This window comes from Panthera tigris, chromosome C1 (assembly GCF_018350195.1).
Source record: "Panthera tigris isolate Pti1 chromosome C1, P.tigris_Pti1_mat1.1, whole genome shotgun sequence".
Taxonomy (NCBI): domain Eukaryota; kingdom Metazoa; phylum Chordata; class Mammalia; order Carnivora; family Felidae; genus Panthera; species Panthera tigris.
This window is the reverse complement of record NC_056667.1, coordinates 206,304,113-206,322,423: the sequence shown is the minus strand read 5'-3', so window position 1 is coordinate 206,322,423 and position 18,311 is coordinate 206,304,113. Positions and strand designations below refer to the sequence as shown.

The following is an 18,311-nucleotide window of genomic DNA, read 5'->3' as shown; positions in this document are numbered from 1 at the left end:
AACCCTGACTGTCTGACCCTCAAGGGGGAAAAACAGATTTGTACTGATGGCCAATTTCTGTCGTGTAAATGGTAGCATTGCTGATTTCAAGCTCTTGATGGGACTTCACCGAACATGGGTTTTGGAAGAGATGCACGCACCATCATATAACATTTCCACCAGACAGATTCATGGATATCTCACCATGTAGTAAAATACTTCTAAGTGATCATTTTTGATCACTTTGCTCATTACCTTGGTGTGTCATAGAATTTGTTTAATGGAAATTTGATACAATTTCACTTTTAATAAGGGCTGTATTTAACAACTAGCAGGCAAAGTAATTGAAGACTTAACAGGCAGCTCTCATAAGCTGGGAAGAGCTGGCTCTGACCCACCACTATAATTATTCTATTAGGTTTTCTAGAAGACCTAACTTAAAACTGTTATCAGCAACTTTCATCTCATTAGGAAGGAGGATAGGCAAAAAGGTTTTGGTAGAGAGGGAGAATGTGGGGTCAGGGATACTTGGTGAGAGGGTGTCTGCACACATTTACAAAGGGGGGGGTTGGGTACAAAAGAGGGAGAAGGCAGAAGAACCAAGGGCAGAGAAAGGCTCTTTGTCCTCCTTGATTGTTGGTGAAGAGGGAACAAACAGACCGTCCACTTAAGAATTGTAGCAAAGACCACCCTTGCCCTTAAGACTTCTAAAGAGTCTTGGGGTGCCTGGGTGGCTCAGTCGGTTAAACGTCCGACTTCAGCTTAGGTCATGATCTCACAGTCTGTGAGTTCGAGCCCTGCGTCGGGCTCTGTGCTGACAGCTCAGAGCCTGGAGCCTGCTTCAGATTCTGTGTCTCCCTCTCTCTCTGCCCCTTCCCCGCTCATGCTGTCTCTCTGTCTCAAAAATAAATACAAACATTAAAAAAAAATTAAGAAAAAAAGACTTCTAAAGAGTCCTCATGAAAGTAAATCGCTTAAACCCATTAAAATACTAGTACTTTTTGTTAACAAAAACTATCTATTTACTCTTGTACTTGTGTGGCCATTTCTGTACATGGTATCCAAAATAGATGCGAATAAATCTAGACATTCGTCAGAATACCTGTAATTTGAGCCCTCACTGATTTCTATTTTCATTTGCAAGATTACATAAACTTTAGTTTTTCAATATAAAACCAGCTAAATGAAATCTTTCACCAGTGTGTTTAGGGTTCTACTGTTTACTCCTATCAAAGCTCAGATTTACAGTTGACTTTTTTCTTGACAACTAGAATAATTCAGTGTGTGTGTGTGCGTGTGTGTGTGTGTGTATGTGTTCGTGTTCCCTGCTTTCACAGGGCTGACAGAATAAGCAAAACGCAGACCATCCCTGGAAGCCTGGATATTGCTGTGGACAACATTCCTTTGGAGCATCCAAGTATGATGATGATGTCATGATTTGCTTGTAGAGTTCTGAATAGTTAGTGGTCTTTTGGTTGGTTGGCTGGTGGGTTGGTGGGTTGGTGGGTTGGTTGGATAGTTGGTTAATTATAATAGTTTGGGAGGTTTTTTTCTCAAAGTTTGGGATAAATGGAATTCGTTATTCTACAGAAATTCGGGGCTTCTTCTTTTTCCATTAAGACAAACTGTAAGTATGATAGGAGAGGAACTATATTCAGTGTAACCTAATATTTATCTGGTTTAATACCATGCATCCAGCAAGGTATTAAATTATGTCATTTAATCCTCAAAACCCTGGAGGGCTGCAAATGAGGAATGGCAGGTTCAGATAGATGGATAAAGCAATAACCCATAATGGGAGAATTTATATTCTATTCAGTTCCTCTGACTCAAAATACAGGGCTGGCCCCCCAACACTGTGCTGCCAGAGGGGTCCTCTGAACACCGTGGGTAGCCACCCAAGTGACCATGTGGTGATTAGAACTGGAATATTTTTAGACTCTGTTATTACCCAGAGAGCATGTATCTTCCTCAGAATATGGTCAAAAGTCCCATTTATGTCAGTGAAAATCTGAATTTTAGAAGGAGCTTTTATTAGACTTATAAATAAGAGTCTCAGAATTTATTTCTCAAGGCATGAGACTGGTTTGTGTAGTTTTGTTACTTCTGATTATGCCTTCTAGTGACTTTCTCAATGACGCAAAGAATGAATAAAGGCATCCTAAAACCCATTTTGCTGCAGGATATTGAATTCCCATTAACACTATGAGGTTTTTCATTCTTATAATTTTTCCACAAATCATTTTAATATTGAAATAAAATAAGCATTCTAAACTAAGCCATGGCTGCAGATCACTTTTATATTGATTGGTGTGGAAAAGCAGAGAATAAACTAAGCCATTGCCTCTGCCTGATTTGTGGGATGTGTCTTTTATTACCTGTAGAAGAGAAAAATAACAAAAGAGAAAGCTCAAATAATCTGTTTGAAATGACTGTAGGACATTAGAGAAACTTGAACATATAATAAAAATACCATAATTGGTTTTTGGGGAAAAAAATGTAATCTGATTCCCAAGCGTATTTAGCTAACCATTTTGCTTTCTTGAACACAGGAAAATTCCAGATGAGGTAAGGAAAGGTAGAAGGCCTTCCTGTCTTCCAGTAACCACAACATCAGCCTCCAAACTATTTAGTGACATAAGTTTTGATTTATAAAATTTAAATTGTTCTTTTTTTGTATTTTCCTTAGGCTGTTCCTACAAGGCTAGATTTTTAAAGATTGTAAAAACCGGAGAGAAAAATAGAATAGTTGTATCAAAAATGCAGAGAGGCTTCAGGCTTGTGTTGTGAAATCACTCCATAGAGAAAACTTACTATCAATCCATTAAGTACTACCCATGATAGACCCATTGGACAAAGTTTTGTTTGGTCATATATCAATATGTGTATTATTTTTATGTTACAGTAAATGCCGGTGGGTTAATCTTTATAATCGCAGGTTAACGTGCTTGGAGAATCATTAACTAAAATTTACTTTCTGTGTGAAGCCTAGTGCACAAAGAAAATAGTTATAAATCCATCCAAAAGATTTACCAATATTTTGAGACATCAGTTTGAATATTAAATAGCTTATCTGTCACCTTTACCTCCTACAAATTTTTCATGCTAGCATAACTTAACATAAACTCCTTTACTTGGGGCTCTTGGGTGGCTCAGTTGGTTAAGCGTCTGACTCTTGGTTTAGGTTCAGGTCACGGTCTCACAGTTCATGGGTTCAAGCCCCACGTCAGGCTCCATACTGACAGTGTGGAGCCTGCTTGGGATTCTGTCTCTCTCCCTCTCTATCCCTCCCCTGCCCTCTGTCTCTTGCTTAAAATAAATAAATAAACTTTAAAAAATAAAATAAAAATTCCTTTACAAATGGAGTTTCTATTTCAACTGGATTCATTTTAAAATATGTTAAGTATTATTCACTTTAAACAATCAAGTTAAATGACAGACTCTTATTTTCTGATTTTTAAAGACTGTGTAACATCGTCCTTTATCCCTGTCAAGCCTTTCGATGTGACGGCTCAACCAGAACCCACGGTGGAGGTGGAAGAATTTGTTTACGACTCAACAAAGTATTGTCGTCCTTATAGAGTATACAAAAATCAAATTTACATTTACCCCAAGCACCTCAAGTACGATAGCCAGAAATGTTTCAACAAGGTACAATATACTTCCAAGATGTTATGCTCTCTCTGCACCCTATTGAGACCATATTAAGAGGGTTTTTTGAAAGTTCAAGTACAAATTATCATAGGTCAATATCTTGGAATAAAATCCACTTGCAGAAAATGCTTCATAAGGGACAGTGATGAGTTTCACCTTAAAGGTGCTTAAGGACGCACCGTGTTATAACATATTAATAATCCTTTCTAAAATCAGCCCTAAATTATTTTGTTCTAGACTTCTTTTATTTTCAGTTTCTTAAGATACTCCGAAAATAGCACACCTGCCTCCTTTTGATATGAGTTTTTTCTTCCTTTTAAATAATATCTCCAAATCCTTCTGCTATTTCTGAACACCGTGGATAATGTCACAAGAAAGTGTCGGGTATTATACATTTTTCAGATTTAATTAGAAGCTACTTATTTTAGACGTTTGGATTGTTTTTTGGTGTTATTTAACAGGAAATTACAATTTCCCTTTTCCCTCTCTGTAATTTTAGGCTCGAAACATAACCGTGTGTGTTGAATTCAAAAACTCTGACGAAGAAGGTGCCAAGCCCGTGAAGGTGAGCCAAGTCTTCACGGGGAACCCAGCATCCAGGGGGAGGGCAGGTGCCCAGGTTCTTTTTGCCACCAAGGAGCTTTTTATCTGAACGTGATTGAAAGAGCAGCAATTTGGGGCACCTGGGTGGCTCAGTCGGTTAAGCGTCTGGCTTTGGCTCAGGTCGTGATCTCGAGGTTCATTGGTTTGAGCCCTGCGTCCAGCTCTGCGTTGGTATTGCAGAGCCTGCTTGGGATTCTGTCTCTCTCCCTCTCTCTCTCTCTCTCTCTGCCCATTCCCCACTTGGGCATGTGCTCTCTCTCTCTCTCTCTCTCTCTCTCTCTTCTCAAAATAAATAAATAACCTTTAAAGAAAAGAAAAAAGAAAGAGGAGCAATTCAATACATCTGTTTTAGATTTCCTAAAATGCGCCTGATCTAATAGCCATCATTAACTGCATCTACTGGAAAGGCCGGACTTGTAGCCTTGCTTAGCTTTTCACCATATGGGAAAAAGGAAACCATTCTAGTGTGACTAAATGCAAAGATTCCCCTTTAGAAGACTGCCCTCTTCAGAGATTAGCCCGCCTCTCAATTCCACATCCTTGACTTCAAATGCCACATCCCAGCGGGCCCTCATGCGGCCTGTGTGGCAGGGCTGCTTTGTACGAGCTTGATGGCTGGTGCAGCGGGCCCGTGGGATGCCCACATCCAGGGAAGGAAAGTGTGGCCCAGCGACCGAGGAGCTGGGAAATGGCTCTGGAAAGTCGGTCCCTGCAGTTGATCGCATGATTTAATAAGATCCATCAGACCACGCGGTTTATACAAACTGCATACTGCGACTGGATGTCATTTTTCAAAGTTCACATTTGATGTAGACTGTTTTTCTGTAAGGGACTAAAAACAACAAAGAGTAACCCATAAAAAGAGAGGATAATTCTTTTCAGTGGGCCTGTGGCCAGATCTTCCCAGTTTCTAGGAGTCAGAGGAATGAAATAGTGAGGGACAAAGCGAATTCCTAACTCACCCCTGCAATTATCTGAGATAATCTCTTACAGCACTCTGTCAGGTACCAATCATGTTCTCAGTACCGAGGAGGTTTGCAGCATTATTCAGAAGAAGAAGAATCAATGTAGCGGAGAAAGAGTTCTTTAAAATAGTCTTGAGCCACCATCGGTATCTGTAGGTTCCAAGTTCCGCAGTAACATTAGTGAGCATCAGGAGAGACAAACTAAGCAAAATGGAATTTTCAAGCAAGCAAAGGCAACGGCCAGATGGCAAGCACAGCAGGCCTACTAGTGCAGTGTTGAAGGGGAAAATTCTAGCAATGGCAGGTGTGTGGGTCTCCTGTTGCATTGTGTTCTAAAGGATCACGCAGAGATCAGCAGGCTGCAGAAGAGGGACCCTGATCGTTGGGCGAAGGGAGCTTTTAAGCTAGCTGCCTCGGAAGTGCCATATGACATCCCCTGGCTGGGAGAGAATAGTAATGCAATATGGTGGAGACTGGAACCAGCCCTATCCTTCCACCTCAGAATTCTTGGTTGCGAGCTGGCATGTCAAGGACTGGGGTCCAGCCAGACCTACGGTCACCGGGGACTCACTACCTTGGACTCTAAACGAGAGCTGGGTACCGTGGGCCCCTTCCAAAAGCCATCCTGCAGGAATCAGAATGGAACAAATTAGTTCTTATCTCCTGGGTAATCAAAAGTTAGGTAATGCACTGATTCAGGTATTCAGCATTGATGCAGTGGCTGCATGATGAATTAAAGCCTTCACATTTTCTTCAGCAGCACCCTGGTATCATAAATACAAGGCAGCAGGTGAAAGAAGTTCAAGGTTAATTAGATGTCAGCTAAGCCTGGCAAGGTGTCACAAAATTCGTCTTTGTTCCAGGATTGGTAACTGAAGGGTTGTGACATTTGTGTGTGTGTGCTCGGGGTTAATTTCAGACACTCATAATTATTCACCTCATAACTTTTTAAACAGTGTATTTATGGAAAACCTGGAGGGCCTCTCTTCACCTCAGCTGCCCACACAGCAGTTCTGCACCATTCCCAGAATCCGGATTTCTCTGACGAGGTAAGGCCCAAGGCCTCCACAGCCCCCAGCAGCTCTTCACAGGATGGGTGAGTGGGTCAGGAAACTCACGAAGATAAACACTCTCTGGACCACATCTCAGACTGAGAGCCTGCCTTGAGGGTGGTTTGCTTCACTGAGATTTAGAAACTGTATTCACTGACAGTCGTTCAGGGAGTTATGTTGCAAATTCAGACATGTCCGCGTAGGATTGCCCTTCGAAAATGCGATATTTTTATGGCATCGTTCTTTTTGAGTGAGAATATTTTTTTCTTTTATCTCACTGGTCAGTGTAATCAAGATTGTGTCCGATAGCTTTACCAATCAATAGCTGCATTTCGGGTCATAATGGAAAGAACGTAGGAACAGACAGGAGTGTGAGCCGACACTCGCTGCTGACCTATGTGAACCCAAGTGATCTTGGATCCCCTCGGCTCTAAATGTAGCATAGAACAAGACCTGCCCTGGCCAACTCCTAAGCCTCTCTCTCTTATTATGTGCCAGGCCTCATGCCATACTCCATATTTGCATCGTCCCAACCCCCACAGCGTCCTCCAGAGAACCAGAGCGGGTAGGGGGAGATCGATGTGTACAGATGGGTAGATTTATTATACGGGATTGACTCACGTTGTTCTGGAGATGAGAAGTCTCGTGATGTTCTGTCTGCAAGGCTGAGACCTTGCAGAGCCAGCGGTAGTGTCCGAAGGCCTGAGAGCCAGAGAGCCTCTGATGTGATCCCAGTCCAAGTCTGATGGCCTGAGACAAAGGGCACCAAGGGCAGAGAAAATCAGTGTTCTAGTTCAAGCAGTCAGGCAGAGAGGGAATTCATCCTTCTTCTGCCATTGTGTTGTATTTGGCCTTCATCAGATTGGATGATGAAAACCCACACTGGGGAGGGCCATCTGCTTTGCAGTCCTCCATTCAAATGCTCCACTCTTCCAGAAACACCCTCACTCACAGGCACACCCAGACATGATGTCCCAAAAGCTGTCTGGGCATTCTGCATCCCAGTCAAGTTGACATAAAATTAACCTTCACACCTTCCTACTTTGTGGATAAGGACCCTGGGGCTCAGAGAAGTAACTTGGCCAAGGGCACACCACTAATAAGTGATAATCAGAGTTCAAACCAGGGCATGTGACTCTGGGGCCTGAAGCTTCGCCACTCTGCTCTAAGACATGTAAAAGCACTAAGTGAGGGGTATCTGGGTGGCTCAGTTGCTTAAGCGTCCGACTCTTGATTTTGACTCAGGTCATGACCTCACAGTTTGTGGAATTGAGCCCCATGCTGGGCTCTGGGCTGACAGCGCAGAGCCTGCTTGAGATTCTCTCTCTCTCCCTCTTTCACTGCTCCTTCTCCACAGGTGGTCTCTCTCTCTCAAAATAAATCAATAAACTTTAAAAAATAGATAAAACTAATCAGGCCAGTGATAAATTACTACACACAGGTCAGCTTGTGTTATAAAGAGACTCAGATAAACAAACTTTGATTAAATTTAATTTCTGACTGCAAAGCAAAGGTGTAATGCAACCTGCTGATTCAGTGTCTGGGTTTAAAAATATCACATCTTTTTACGAGTTTCCTATTGCTGCTATATAGTAAATCACCACATTTAGTGGCATAGAATAACCCATGTTCCAGTTCTGGAGGTTGTAACCCTGAAATGGGTCCCACGGGGCTGAAATCAAGGTGTCAGCAGGCCTGCAATCCTTCTGCAGGTTTTAGGGATGACTCCTTGACTCACCTTTCCCAACTTCTAGAAGTTTCTGCAGGCCTTGGCTGGTGACTCTCCGCAGATGTTTCGTCACTCTGACTTCTTCTTCCCTTCTCATATCTCTGACTCCAACTTCCCTCCAATAAGGACTTTGTGATTACACTGGGCCCCCGTGGTACTCCAACCCAACCTTTCCATTTTAAAATCCTTAATTTCATCCCTTTCGAAAATCCCGTTTAGTGTGTCTACAGATTCTGGATATCAGAGCAGGGAGGACATATTTGGGGGGAGCTGCTATTCTCCCTTCCACACCTTAGTCCACATCAGTCATTTTTAAACTAATTAAGGAACCTCAGTGAGACCACAGACCTCCCTTCACCTTATCTCCTTCCTCCACATCCATTTAATGCACTTAAACTTTTTTCCCTATAGATTCAAGACAGAAGTGAAAAAAATTTAAGGTAAAGGGCTATTACCACATTACAGAATATTTATTTTATTGGCTGACCCCTTGGAAAAATCCATCTGAAAGATGCATTCTCTGTAGACATATAAGATTTTTTTTAAGGATGTTCTCACCGTTAACACTGGCTTTTAATCTCTCTTGCTCTCATGTGCTTCCCGGAATTCTTGTAAAAGCCATGAACTTTTCCACAGGAGAACACGTATATAATGAACAGCCTGGTGAACTGTGCAGTGCCGACTCAAACCTAAAGTTGCATTAATTGCAAAAATTGATAGAAATTCTTTCAAGGCATTGTTCTCAGTATAACGTAAATATTTGCAGTATTTGAGTGAAGGATGTTTACATTAATAGTTAATTGGAATTCTTGAGAACCTACTACGTTCCCATATGCCATTTATGTTGTCTTAAAAAAAAAAAAGAAAGAAAATTTCTTCCTGGCATGTAACTAATTATTGAATGCTCTTCAACATACATTGGCTTTTGTTACCAGGTTCGCATAGGGGCATATAAAGAATGTGTAAGCTTGTAAACCATTCTAATTCTGACGCTCTCAAATTTTACCATTCATCAGAATCACCTGGAAGGCCGGTTACAACACAGATCACTGTAACCCACCCCAGATATTTGGATTCCATGTGTCTGAACCGGGGCCCGAGAAGTTGCATGATACTTGTTAGAACAGGTTTCTAGATGATGTTGATGCTGCTGTTTGAGGGATACCATTTTCAAAATCAGTGCAGTAAATCCTTTCCTGAACAATGTGAAAACATATTAGCCACATAGGTAGATGCACAGAGAGTGTAATAAATGAGCTGGCAGATAATTTGCATGGCTTTCTATCACCCTATTGCTTGACTATTCTGGAAACTACCTGGTTGCTGATACTGAGTTGAATGTAACTTAACATGCGTGAGATCCTGGGATTCCAGCCTTAAGTAGTTATCAAAACACATGATTTCTCGTCCAGACGATCTTATTGCTAATTAGACCATACTCCTCGTGAGTCAAACCCCTGTAACATCTCTCGACTGGGTGCCTACATGTGCATCGTCCTACTTCACAAGGCTTTGGGAGAAATTAAATGACAATGTATGTGGCAGAGATTTGGAAACTGAAAGGCACTATAAGATATAGAGGGTGTCAAAACATTTCCTTTTAAGAACATGGGGTATTCTCCTAAGTACTTTTTTAACATATATCAACTTTATGTTTTATATTTATTCAGAAGTATTCTTTATGTAGCTACAGAATGACATCTTCACAAAACAGCTCATTACTTAGTCACCGTGATAACACATTTCGTTAAGTGTTTTTTTCGTTAGGTTCAAAAATGGGATAGATTCTGTGCTTAAGTTACGTCACTTCCTACTGCCACATTTCTCAGCAGCGTACCTATGAATCGCCTGGGGATCTTATTAAAATGCAGATTCTGATTCCACGTGTCTGGGGTAGTGTCCGAGACTGTGCATTTCTAACGAGCCCCCAAGTGATGCTCATTGGTCCAGGCACACAATCTGCGAGGCAAGGGCTCAGGTCACCCAGTGTATGTGCCTTGCTGATAGGTCCTCAATCTGTGCCTTTTGTGTGTGTGTGTGTGTGTATGTGTGTGTGTGTGTGTGTGTGTGTGTGTGTGTGTGTTTAATCCATTCTCTACTGGCTAAATTATCCAACGAGAAATACTACGCCTTCCAAATTATCATCATCACCACAGTAAAGAAGTAAAAATATCAGCCTCTTAACACATGACTGCTAGCAGGATAGATATTCATTAAGAGTCAAATCAATGTTTCTACCACGAAGTAGGAAACACGGACCTCAGTTTCAGTAAAAGAATTTTTAAAAGGTCAAGGTGCCTATGCTGTGTCTTTCCCTGACCCTAGGCAAATGAGTTTAATCTCAGTCCAGCTATGATCTCTTTCGTTGCAGGTGAAAATCGAGCTCCCAACACAGCTCCATGAGAAACACCATATTTTGTTTTCTTTTTATCACGTCACTTGTGACATAAATGCCAAGGCTAACGCCAAGAAAAAAGAGACGCTGGAAACATCAGGTACTGACGGGCAGCATTCCGAGACAGCTTCACATGGGGTCTGTGGGACTTGCATTGGGGAGTATTTTAAAGCTATGATTTATTAAAATTTTCAGTGAAGTTTTGTATTCATAAGTGACACACACTTTGTTTTTGGTCCTCACCACGGAGGTTTGTACTCAGAAGTTTTCTCTTTGTTCTTCCTCTGCACAGTTGGGTATGCTTGGCTTCCGCTGATGAGACATGATCAGATCGCTTCTCAAGAGTACAATATCCCAATAGCAACAAGCCTGCCTCCTAATTACTTAAGCGTTCAAGATTCTGCGAGTGGGAAGGTATTGAGTGATGTATAATGTAAGGGAAAAAAGAAATACATGAGCTACATGGCACGAGGTTATCTTCTGTCTGCTGTTTAATTTAACCCAAAGGCCACGGTGTATGCATCCATCGTAGTGATGAGTCACGTACCCCACAATATCTCAAGCGTCTTGTTTAGTTTCTGGCCAGGAGAAATGATCTATTAGAATGACTCGCTGATATCGGTCTCACTCCCCAATATTGCCAACTATATTCGCATCTTTTCTTTCCCATCCCTAGAGTCATGGAAGATGATGTCATGGGTCAGGACAGCCAATTAACATAAGCTAAATAACCTGTTTAGTTTCTTTTCTCAAATTGCCGCAGGGACAGTAACGCGCCCTTTTTTACAGCATGGCGGGAGTGACATTAAGTGGGTCGACGGTGGAAAGCCGCTCTTCAGAGTGTCAACATTTGTGGTGTCCACAGTGAATACTCAGGTGAGCGTGTTGTCCTTAAATGTCAGCATCAGCCCCAACACGTGCGATCAGCGGGGGGCTCCTGTATTCATGGAAGGGGACTCCCCATGTCACATGCTGTCAGGGAGCAGGTGACTGAAAACTGCCAAGGCAGAATGTCTGCAGCATAATTTTATGCCTCTCCGAGGAGAGAGAGAATGTCCCAACCCTCCAGAACCAGGGGCTAGAGTATCGGAGGTGTCTTTGTCAGGTTGATGCCCACCCCCCTCCTTGAAATATGGTTTGCTTCCACAGACAACACCCACGTGTTAAAAATGGCGAAGGTTCAAATGAAAGAATTTGGATCTTTACCTCAAAACTAAGTCTGACTCCCAGGGCCTATCCAGTGCTCCGAATGCCAAGGCATCCGCTCCAAATGCAGAATTGCGTCTCAGGGCCTCCTCGGCCAAATTCGGCCTCAGTGACCCTGCACAGGCCACCCCAGCCTTGCAGTCAGTATTTTTGTCATCAGGAGAATGATGACGATAAAATCTACCTAAGGTTTGGGGAAGGATCGAAACGAGAAACCACGTGTGAAAATATCTCAGAACTTCAACATGCTCTCCAATGGTAATTACAGTCATTGCGAAATTACCACAGGCTCGCCCCTTCCGTTGCCTGGCAGCTTATTTTACTACACTATATGGACTTTTATGATGACGAATTATAAATTACAAAGCAGATTCTTACAAGTGTATAGACGACGGATTTCTCCGTGAGTTGCTAATTACTTGGTTGCTAAGAAAAATGAAACAATCCGGGGATTACACACATAATGGACCAGAATTTCCCTCGGTGACCTCTGGTTCCTCAAGCCAGATTTAGCCCTCTTGCCCAGTCCTCTACCCAAACTCTTGAAACCCGTTTGCTCTCTGATGCCGTTCCCGCCGGGCAAGTCCCACACAATGGTCCTTCCCCACCCAATCGTGCCTTTCTGTACCTCAGAATACCAATGTCTCTTTCGCACACTTCCGGCTGCTTTCCTCCCAGCAGCCCAGGTGTCTGTCTGACTCACCACCACTCACCTTTCTCTTACTGCCCCTTCCACCGGCCACGTACGCGTTGCCCTGTGGGGGATACATTCATCTTTCCTCAAGCACAGGACTTACCTCAGGGATCAACCGCCCAGGCCCTCTCTTGCACCGTGTCTCCCACCTGCCTAGCGTCCCGTTTGACGCTCAGCCCTCCTCACCAGGAAGGCAGTCTCTCCTTCCCTTCCTCCCCTCCCCACATGGGCCTGGTCAGCGCTTACCCATCCTTCAGACCCAGCCTCAAAGGTCACTTTCTCAAAGAAGCCCCTCCCATTCCCGGACCCCTCAGACAGGCCCCGCCATCTTGTCATACCCCCATGTGGCACCCTGCTTTCCTGTGAAGCACTTACCTAACTGTGACCAAGTAGCCATGTGTTGAAATCGTGGTATGGTGCCAGTCTCCCTGGCGTAATGGAAGGGACTGGGTTTTCCTGGCCCTCCACTCCGTCCTCCGCACCTGCCAAGGGCCTGGCACAGAGTCAGCTTGCAGTAAGGGGTTGTCCAATAGATGAATAAATGAAGTGAAACTGAAAGTATCACACACACGCACAGGCACACACACACACGCACGCACACCAGAGGGAACCTGAGGGAAACCCAAGTCACAGATGCGCTTCTAGAGTCGACAAATTCCAGAGAAACATCCAGAATGTGTATCTTCACTAAAATCCTGTGTCTCGCTTTCTGACTGTATAACTCTGACCCCAGCTCAGAACTCCGAGAATCTCCAAGCTGCCACCTTCTTCAGGAAATAGCAGGAAAGGATGTATTAGTTTGCTCTGGCTGCGGTAACAAAACACCACAGACTGGGCGGCCTAAACCACAGAAATTTATGTTCTCACAGTTCTGGAGGCTGGAAGTCCAGTATCAAGGTGTCAGCAGGGTTTGTTTCTTCTGAGGCCTCTCTGCTTGGTGCACAGGTGGTCACCTTCTTGCTGGGTCCCCTCGTGGTCTTTCCCTCTGTGCCAACACACATCTGGTGTCTGTCTCTGGGTCCAAATCTCCTCTTTTATAGAGACATCAATCATACTGGATTAGGTCCACCCTAACTGCCTCATTTTAAAATTTATAATTGTCTCTCTAAAGAGCTTATCTTTAAAAATTTTTTTTCAACGTTTTTTATTTATTTTTGGGACAGAGAGAGACAGACCATGAACGGGGGAGGGGCAGAGAGAGAGGGAGACACAGAATCGGAAACAGGCTCCAGGCTCCGAGCCATCAGCCCAGAGCCTGACGCGGGGCTCGAACTCACGGACCGCGAGATCGTGACCTGGCTGAAGTCGGACGCTTAACCGACTGCGCCACCCAGGCACCCCAAGAGCTTATCTTTAAATATGGTTACATTCTGGGGCGCCTGGGTGGCTCAGTCGGTTAAGCGTCTGACTTCAGCTCAGGTCACGATCTCACAGTTTGTGAGTTCAAGCCCCGCATCGGTCTCTGTGCTAACAGTTTGGAGCCTAGAGCCTGCTTCAGATCCTGTGTCTCCCTCTCTCTCTGTCCCTCCCCAGCTCACGTTCTGTCTCTCTCTGTCTCAGAAATAAAAATTAAAAACAATTTAAATATAGCTACATTCTGAGTTAGTGGAAGTTAGGACGTCAATGTATGGATTGTGGGAGAACATAATTCCCCCCATAATAAAGGGTCCGAGTCATTTTTATCTCATTAGGTTAGTGTGAACTTCCTCATTTTTTATTAGCTCAGACATTTTAAGCCTGCAAATGTCCCTCTGCATCTTAAGAGTACATCCTCTCTTGTGTGTTAAGAAATATGTAAGAAAACTATCTAGAAGTCTGTGGAAAAACCAGGAAGATGCAAGAAGGCAATTGAAAAAAGGGACACCTGGGTGGCTCAGTCAGTTAAGCATCCGACTTCAGCTCAGGTCACGATCTCGCGGTCTGCGAGTTCAAGCCCCATGTCAGGCTCTGGGCTGATGGCTCAGAGCCTGGAGCTTGCTTCCGATTCTGTGTCTCCCTCTCTCTCTGCCCCTCCCCTGTTCATGCTCTGTCTCTCTCTGTCTCAAAAATAAATAAACGTTAAAAAAAAAATTTTAAAAAAAAATTAATTAATTAAATTAAATTAAATGATGAGGGGAACAGAGCCAAGGAAAGTGCTTCTCCAGTCACTGTCATGTGGCTGAGAAGGAAAACATACCTATGAGGAAGAAATAAGAGAGAAAGCAGGCTTGGTGGTCCAGGCAGAGCCTTCAGTGTGCCACAATGTCTAGCGGAAACGAAAGCGTTCATTCTCAGTCCTTGATAAAGTACCTGCTCATTGATGCGTCGGTTCTACAGAAACACTCGCACCGCCCATCGCCATGATTGTTACACCATTTATGCGACACCAGAAATAAACGCTTTCTTTCCTGTTTCAGGATCCCCATGTGAACGCGTTTTTCCGACAGTGCCAAAAAAGGGAGAAAGATATGTCTCAGTCGCCTACCTCGAATTTCATCCGCTCTTGTAAGGTAACAGTGACCTGCAAACAGTTTCAGTGTCTCCAAGGTAGAAACGGGGGAAAGGGGTCTTTACGGTTTCCAGCGAGTAGCAAACTAAGAGGTTACTGCCCTTGAAGATTTTTAGATGCCTTATCAGTTTCAGAGAGTAAATGGTTATGTCTCAGTGCCTAGTTTTTGTGTGTTGCTTAAAAAATTAGCAGAGGGGCGCCTGGGTGGCTCAGTCGGTTAAGCGTCCGACTTCAGCTCAGGTCACGATCTCACGGTCCGTGAGTTTGAGCCCCGCGTCGGGCTCTGGGCTGATGGCCCAGAGCCTGGAGCCTGCTTCCAATTCCGTGTCTCCCTCTCTCTCTCTGCCCCTCCCCCGTTCATGCTTTGTCTCTGTCTTAAAAATAAATAAACGTTAAAAAAAAAATTAAAAAAAAAAAAAAAACTAGCAGAGATCAGGGTTTTTTCCCAAAAGAAAAACGGTTGAAAATCAGAATCAGTTGATTTTAAATTACGTAATTATATAAAGTGCCCTCGCAACATCACCCCCATGCCTGTGTGCCTTGCCAAATGCAATGAAGAATAAAGCCAAAGGAAGGTGAGCTACAGCGTTCATATTTGAGTTCTACAAAACATCAGCAGAATGTGCCTTAAAATTCATCGGTGCCTTTTTTTTTTTCCTACCAATTTACTACAGAACTTACTGAATGTGGAAAAGATTCACACAATCATGAGTTTTCTGCCTATAATCTTGAATCAGCTGTTCAAGGTGCTGGTACAGAACGAAGAAGATGAAATAAGTACAGCCGTGACCAGGTATGTATCACACGGTCTCGGGAGAAGAGATCTCACAGTCCGTGGTTGCACCAAACTGGTTGCAAGAGAATGACCACTACTCGCGTGTGCCTGCGTTTCGTTTGAACACAGATCTCAAATCTTAAGTATTTATCACTCTTGACTTCTTGCTTTCAAGCCATTTGTTAGTATCATTTGGATAAAGTTTTAGACCTCTTTTTTTTTTACTCTTTCTTCTGTTTTATCATTAAGCTTTTTATTTAGAGATAATTAGAGATTTGCATTCAGTCCTAAGAAATAATGGAGAGAGACCCCATGTTCCCTTTACCCAGTTTACCAATGGCAACATCTTGCAAAACTGTAACACAGTATCACCACCAGGATATTGACATTGATGGAATGAGGATACAGAACAATTTCCATCACCCGGGGAATCCCTCATGTTGCCTTTTTATAGCCGCAGTTACTTCCATCACATCACACCCCCACCCCTACCCTTGGTAACTACTAATCTGTTAAAATTTTAGATAGATAGATAGATAGATAGATAGATAGATAGATATAGATATGAAGAAGAGCTGGGGATTTTCCCAGTTTTTCGTAGATTCTAGGTGAACACAAGATTTTATTTTTCAGATTAATAGCCAATGCAATTGCTGGATCATATGATAATTGCATGTGTAGCTTTTAAGAAAACCGGAGTAGCTGTACCATTTTGCATTCACCCTAGACTTTTTTTTAAAATTTTTCTTAAATTGTACTCACTTTAAATTTGTCTATGCTACATTCTTCCAACATTACTAATCTGTCTAATGACTCTGACAATCATAATTTCCTCTCTATAAAGATACCGTTTTAAGTTAGTTAAAGGATCATATATTTCTAATGTTCAGTGTTTTAAAAATATTAGTCACAGAATTCTAGGAAGAAAAATTGCTGTTAACATTGAAATGTGTCCATAACTTTCCTAACTCATAAGCATATTATTAACCTCTTCCAGAATGAGGGTCTTTAGCCCCATTTTTGTTTTTTAATTTACATATTTAAATGCAAGTTAATTAATATACAGTGTCATATTGGTTTCGGGAGTAGAACCAGGTGACTCATCACTTACATATGACACCCAGTGCTCATGCCAACAAGTGCCCTCCTTAATGCCCATCCCCCATTTAACCCATCCCCCCACCCCGCTCCCCTCCAGCAACCCTGTTTGTTCTCTGTATTTAAGAGTCCCTTATGGTTTGCCTCCCTCTCTGTTTTTATCTTTGCTTTCATTTTTATTTTTTTAATTTTTTTTTTACATTTTATTTATTTTTGATAGACAGAGAGAGACAGAGCACAAGTGGGGGAGGGGCAGAGAGAGAAGGAGACACAGAATCCGAAGCAGGCTTCAGGCTCCAAGCCGTCAGCACAGAGCCCGACGCGGGGCTCGAACTCACAAACCGCGAGATCATGACCTGAGCTGAAGTCGGACGCTCAACTGACTAAGCCACCCAGGCGTCCCTCTTCATTTTCATTTTCAAAGTAGAGCCCTGAAGCTCTGAAAAATTAATGCCTAATTGTTCCATGAGAGCCAGTTCTGGACCCAGGTTAGAAGTTCCCAACTGTACCTTCAGTTGAGGCTCTTTCCAGTATGAATATATGGGTCTTTGTTGACAAGACTCCTCAATATTTCGGCGGATAGATCTGTTGAAAATCTGAGACATTCTAAAACATCAGTCACAGCCATGGAGCAACTGGAGGTATGCATGTGAAAACAACCAGCCCACACCACTGCTGCTATCAGAAACTCAGCAGCTAAGGAGGGAAATAAAAAACAAAACCCTGAATCTTAACCTCATTGCTTTCCGCAAAAACGTGTGTAGCACCTCTGTGTTGAAAGGAAAGGTCCTCTTAAATGGACTATGATAATCAATTGGAAGTTAAACGTCTTGAGTTTTAATCAGGTACTAAAACTGACCCCTTTTCCAAGAAGGCAGTGTCTTCAAACGGGCAAGCCATAGAAGTCTCCAGTGGGACATTGCAGCCGTAAGATATTACTTCTATCTTAGTGTTTCGAGATTTCAGGGTTGGAAATAGTTAATAGGTAATAGGGATATTAAATATCCCGTATTGGGGGATGAGAGGAGGTATCTGAAATTGGTCCATGCGTTCATTCAGTATCTATTAAATACCCAGTTTATGGAACATACCAGTGACAAGCCAAGTGGTATTTTCCCGCCTTCTCCAGAAAGGCCACTGAAGTTTTGTTTTTCCAGGGTTCTGACCGACATCGTGGCCAAGTGCCATGAGGAACAGCTGGACCACTCCATCCAGTCGTACATTAAGGTATGAAATCGACACTTGAACACTGGGCATATCCCCTTGTGCTGTGTGGTTTGTCTCATTTCCTGTCTGCAACAAGTGGGAAGTTTCTCCCTTTAGCTGGATGGGGCTTCCCCTCGGTAATCTCAAGCATTCCCCTTAGCTACTTAGAACCCCATCTCTTCGCGTTGATAACCCAGACGTGCTCTTTAACTATATAAATAACATGTACATGTGCAAATGAAGATTTATACGGGGAGGAAGAGCAAAGAAAGAGAAGAGAAAATGAAAAAGTATTGCCCTTTTGAAGTCAACATTACAAATAAATGCAGTTCCTGTGTATAGTTAAGGAATATTTTTTCCTGTTGGCTTGTTGAATGCTCTGTGTTTCTTCTGTAATGTTTTCTTAGCTCTTTTTATTGTTTTCTCAGGCATTATTTCATTTTCCCAGTTACTGTATATTTGTACCT

The 18,311-nt window shown here is 42.9% G+C and overlaps 1 protein-coding gene across 7 annotated transcripts in view; it reads left to right on the top strand.

Annotated features, from left to right (window-relative positions):
- The window catches only part of DOCK10 (dedicator of cytokinesis 10), a 267,897-nt gene that overhangs the window by 183,780 nt on the left and 65,806 nt on the right, over positions 1 to 18,311 (top strand). For all 7 annotated transcript variants that reach the window (XM_042995487.1, XM_015538862.2, XM_042995486.1 and 4 more), the window contains exons 16-25: positions 1,317 to 1,396; positions 3,443 to 3,630; positions 4,133 to 4,198; positions 6,158 to 6,250; positions 10,354 to 10,477; positions 10,670 to 10,791; positions 11,167 to 11,253; positions 14,674 to 14,766; positions 15,440 to 15,558; positions 17,796 to 17,865. In XM_042995487.1, the coding sequence (XP_042851421.1) occupies positions 1,317 to 1,396; positions 3,443 to 3,630; positions 4,133 to 4,198; positions 6,158 to 6,250; positions 10,354 to 10,477; positions 10,670 to 10,791; positions 11,167 to 11,253; positions 14,674 to 14,766; positions 15,440 to 15,558; positions 17,796 to 17,865 (1,042 nt within the window). The remainder of the gene's footprint in view (positions 1 to 1,316; positions 1,397 to 3,442; positions 3,631 to 4,132; positions 4,199 to 6,157; positions 6,251 to 10,353; positions 10,478 to 10,669; positions 10,792 to 11,166; positions 11,254 to 14,673; positions 14,767 to 15,439; positions 15,559 to 17,795; positions 17,866 to 18,311) is intronic.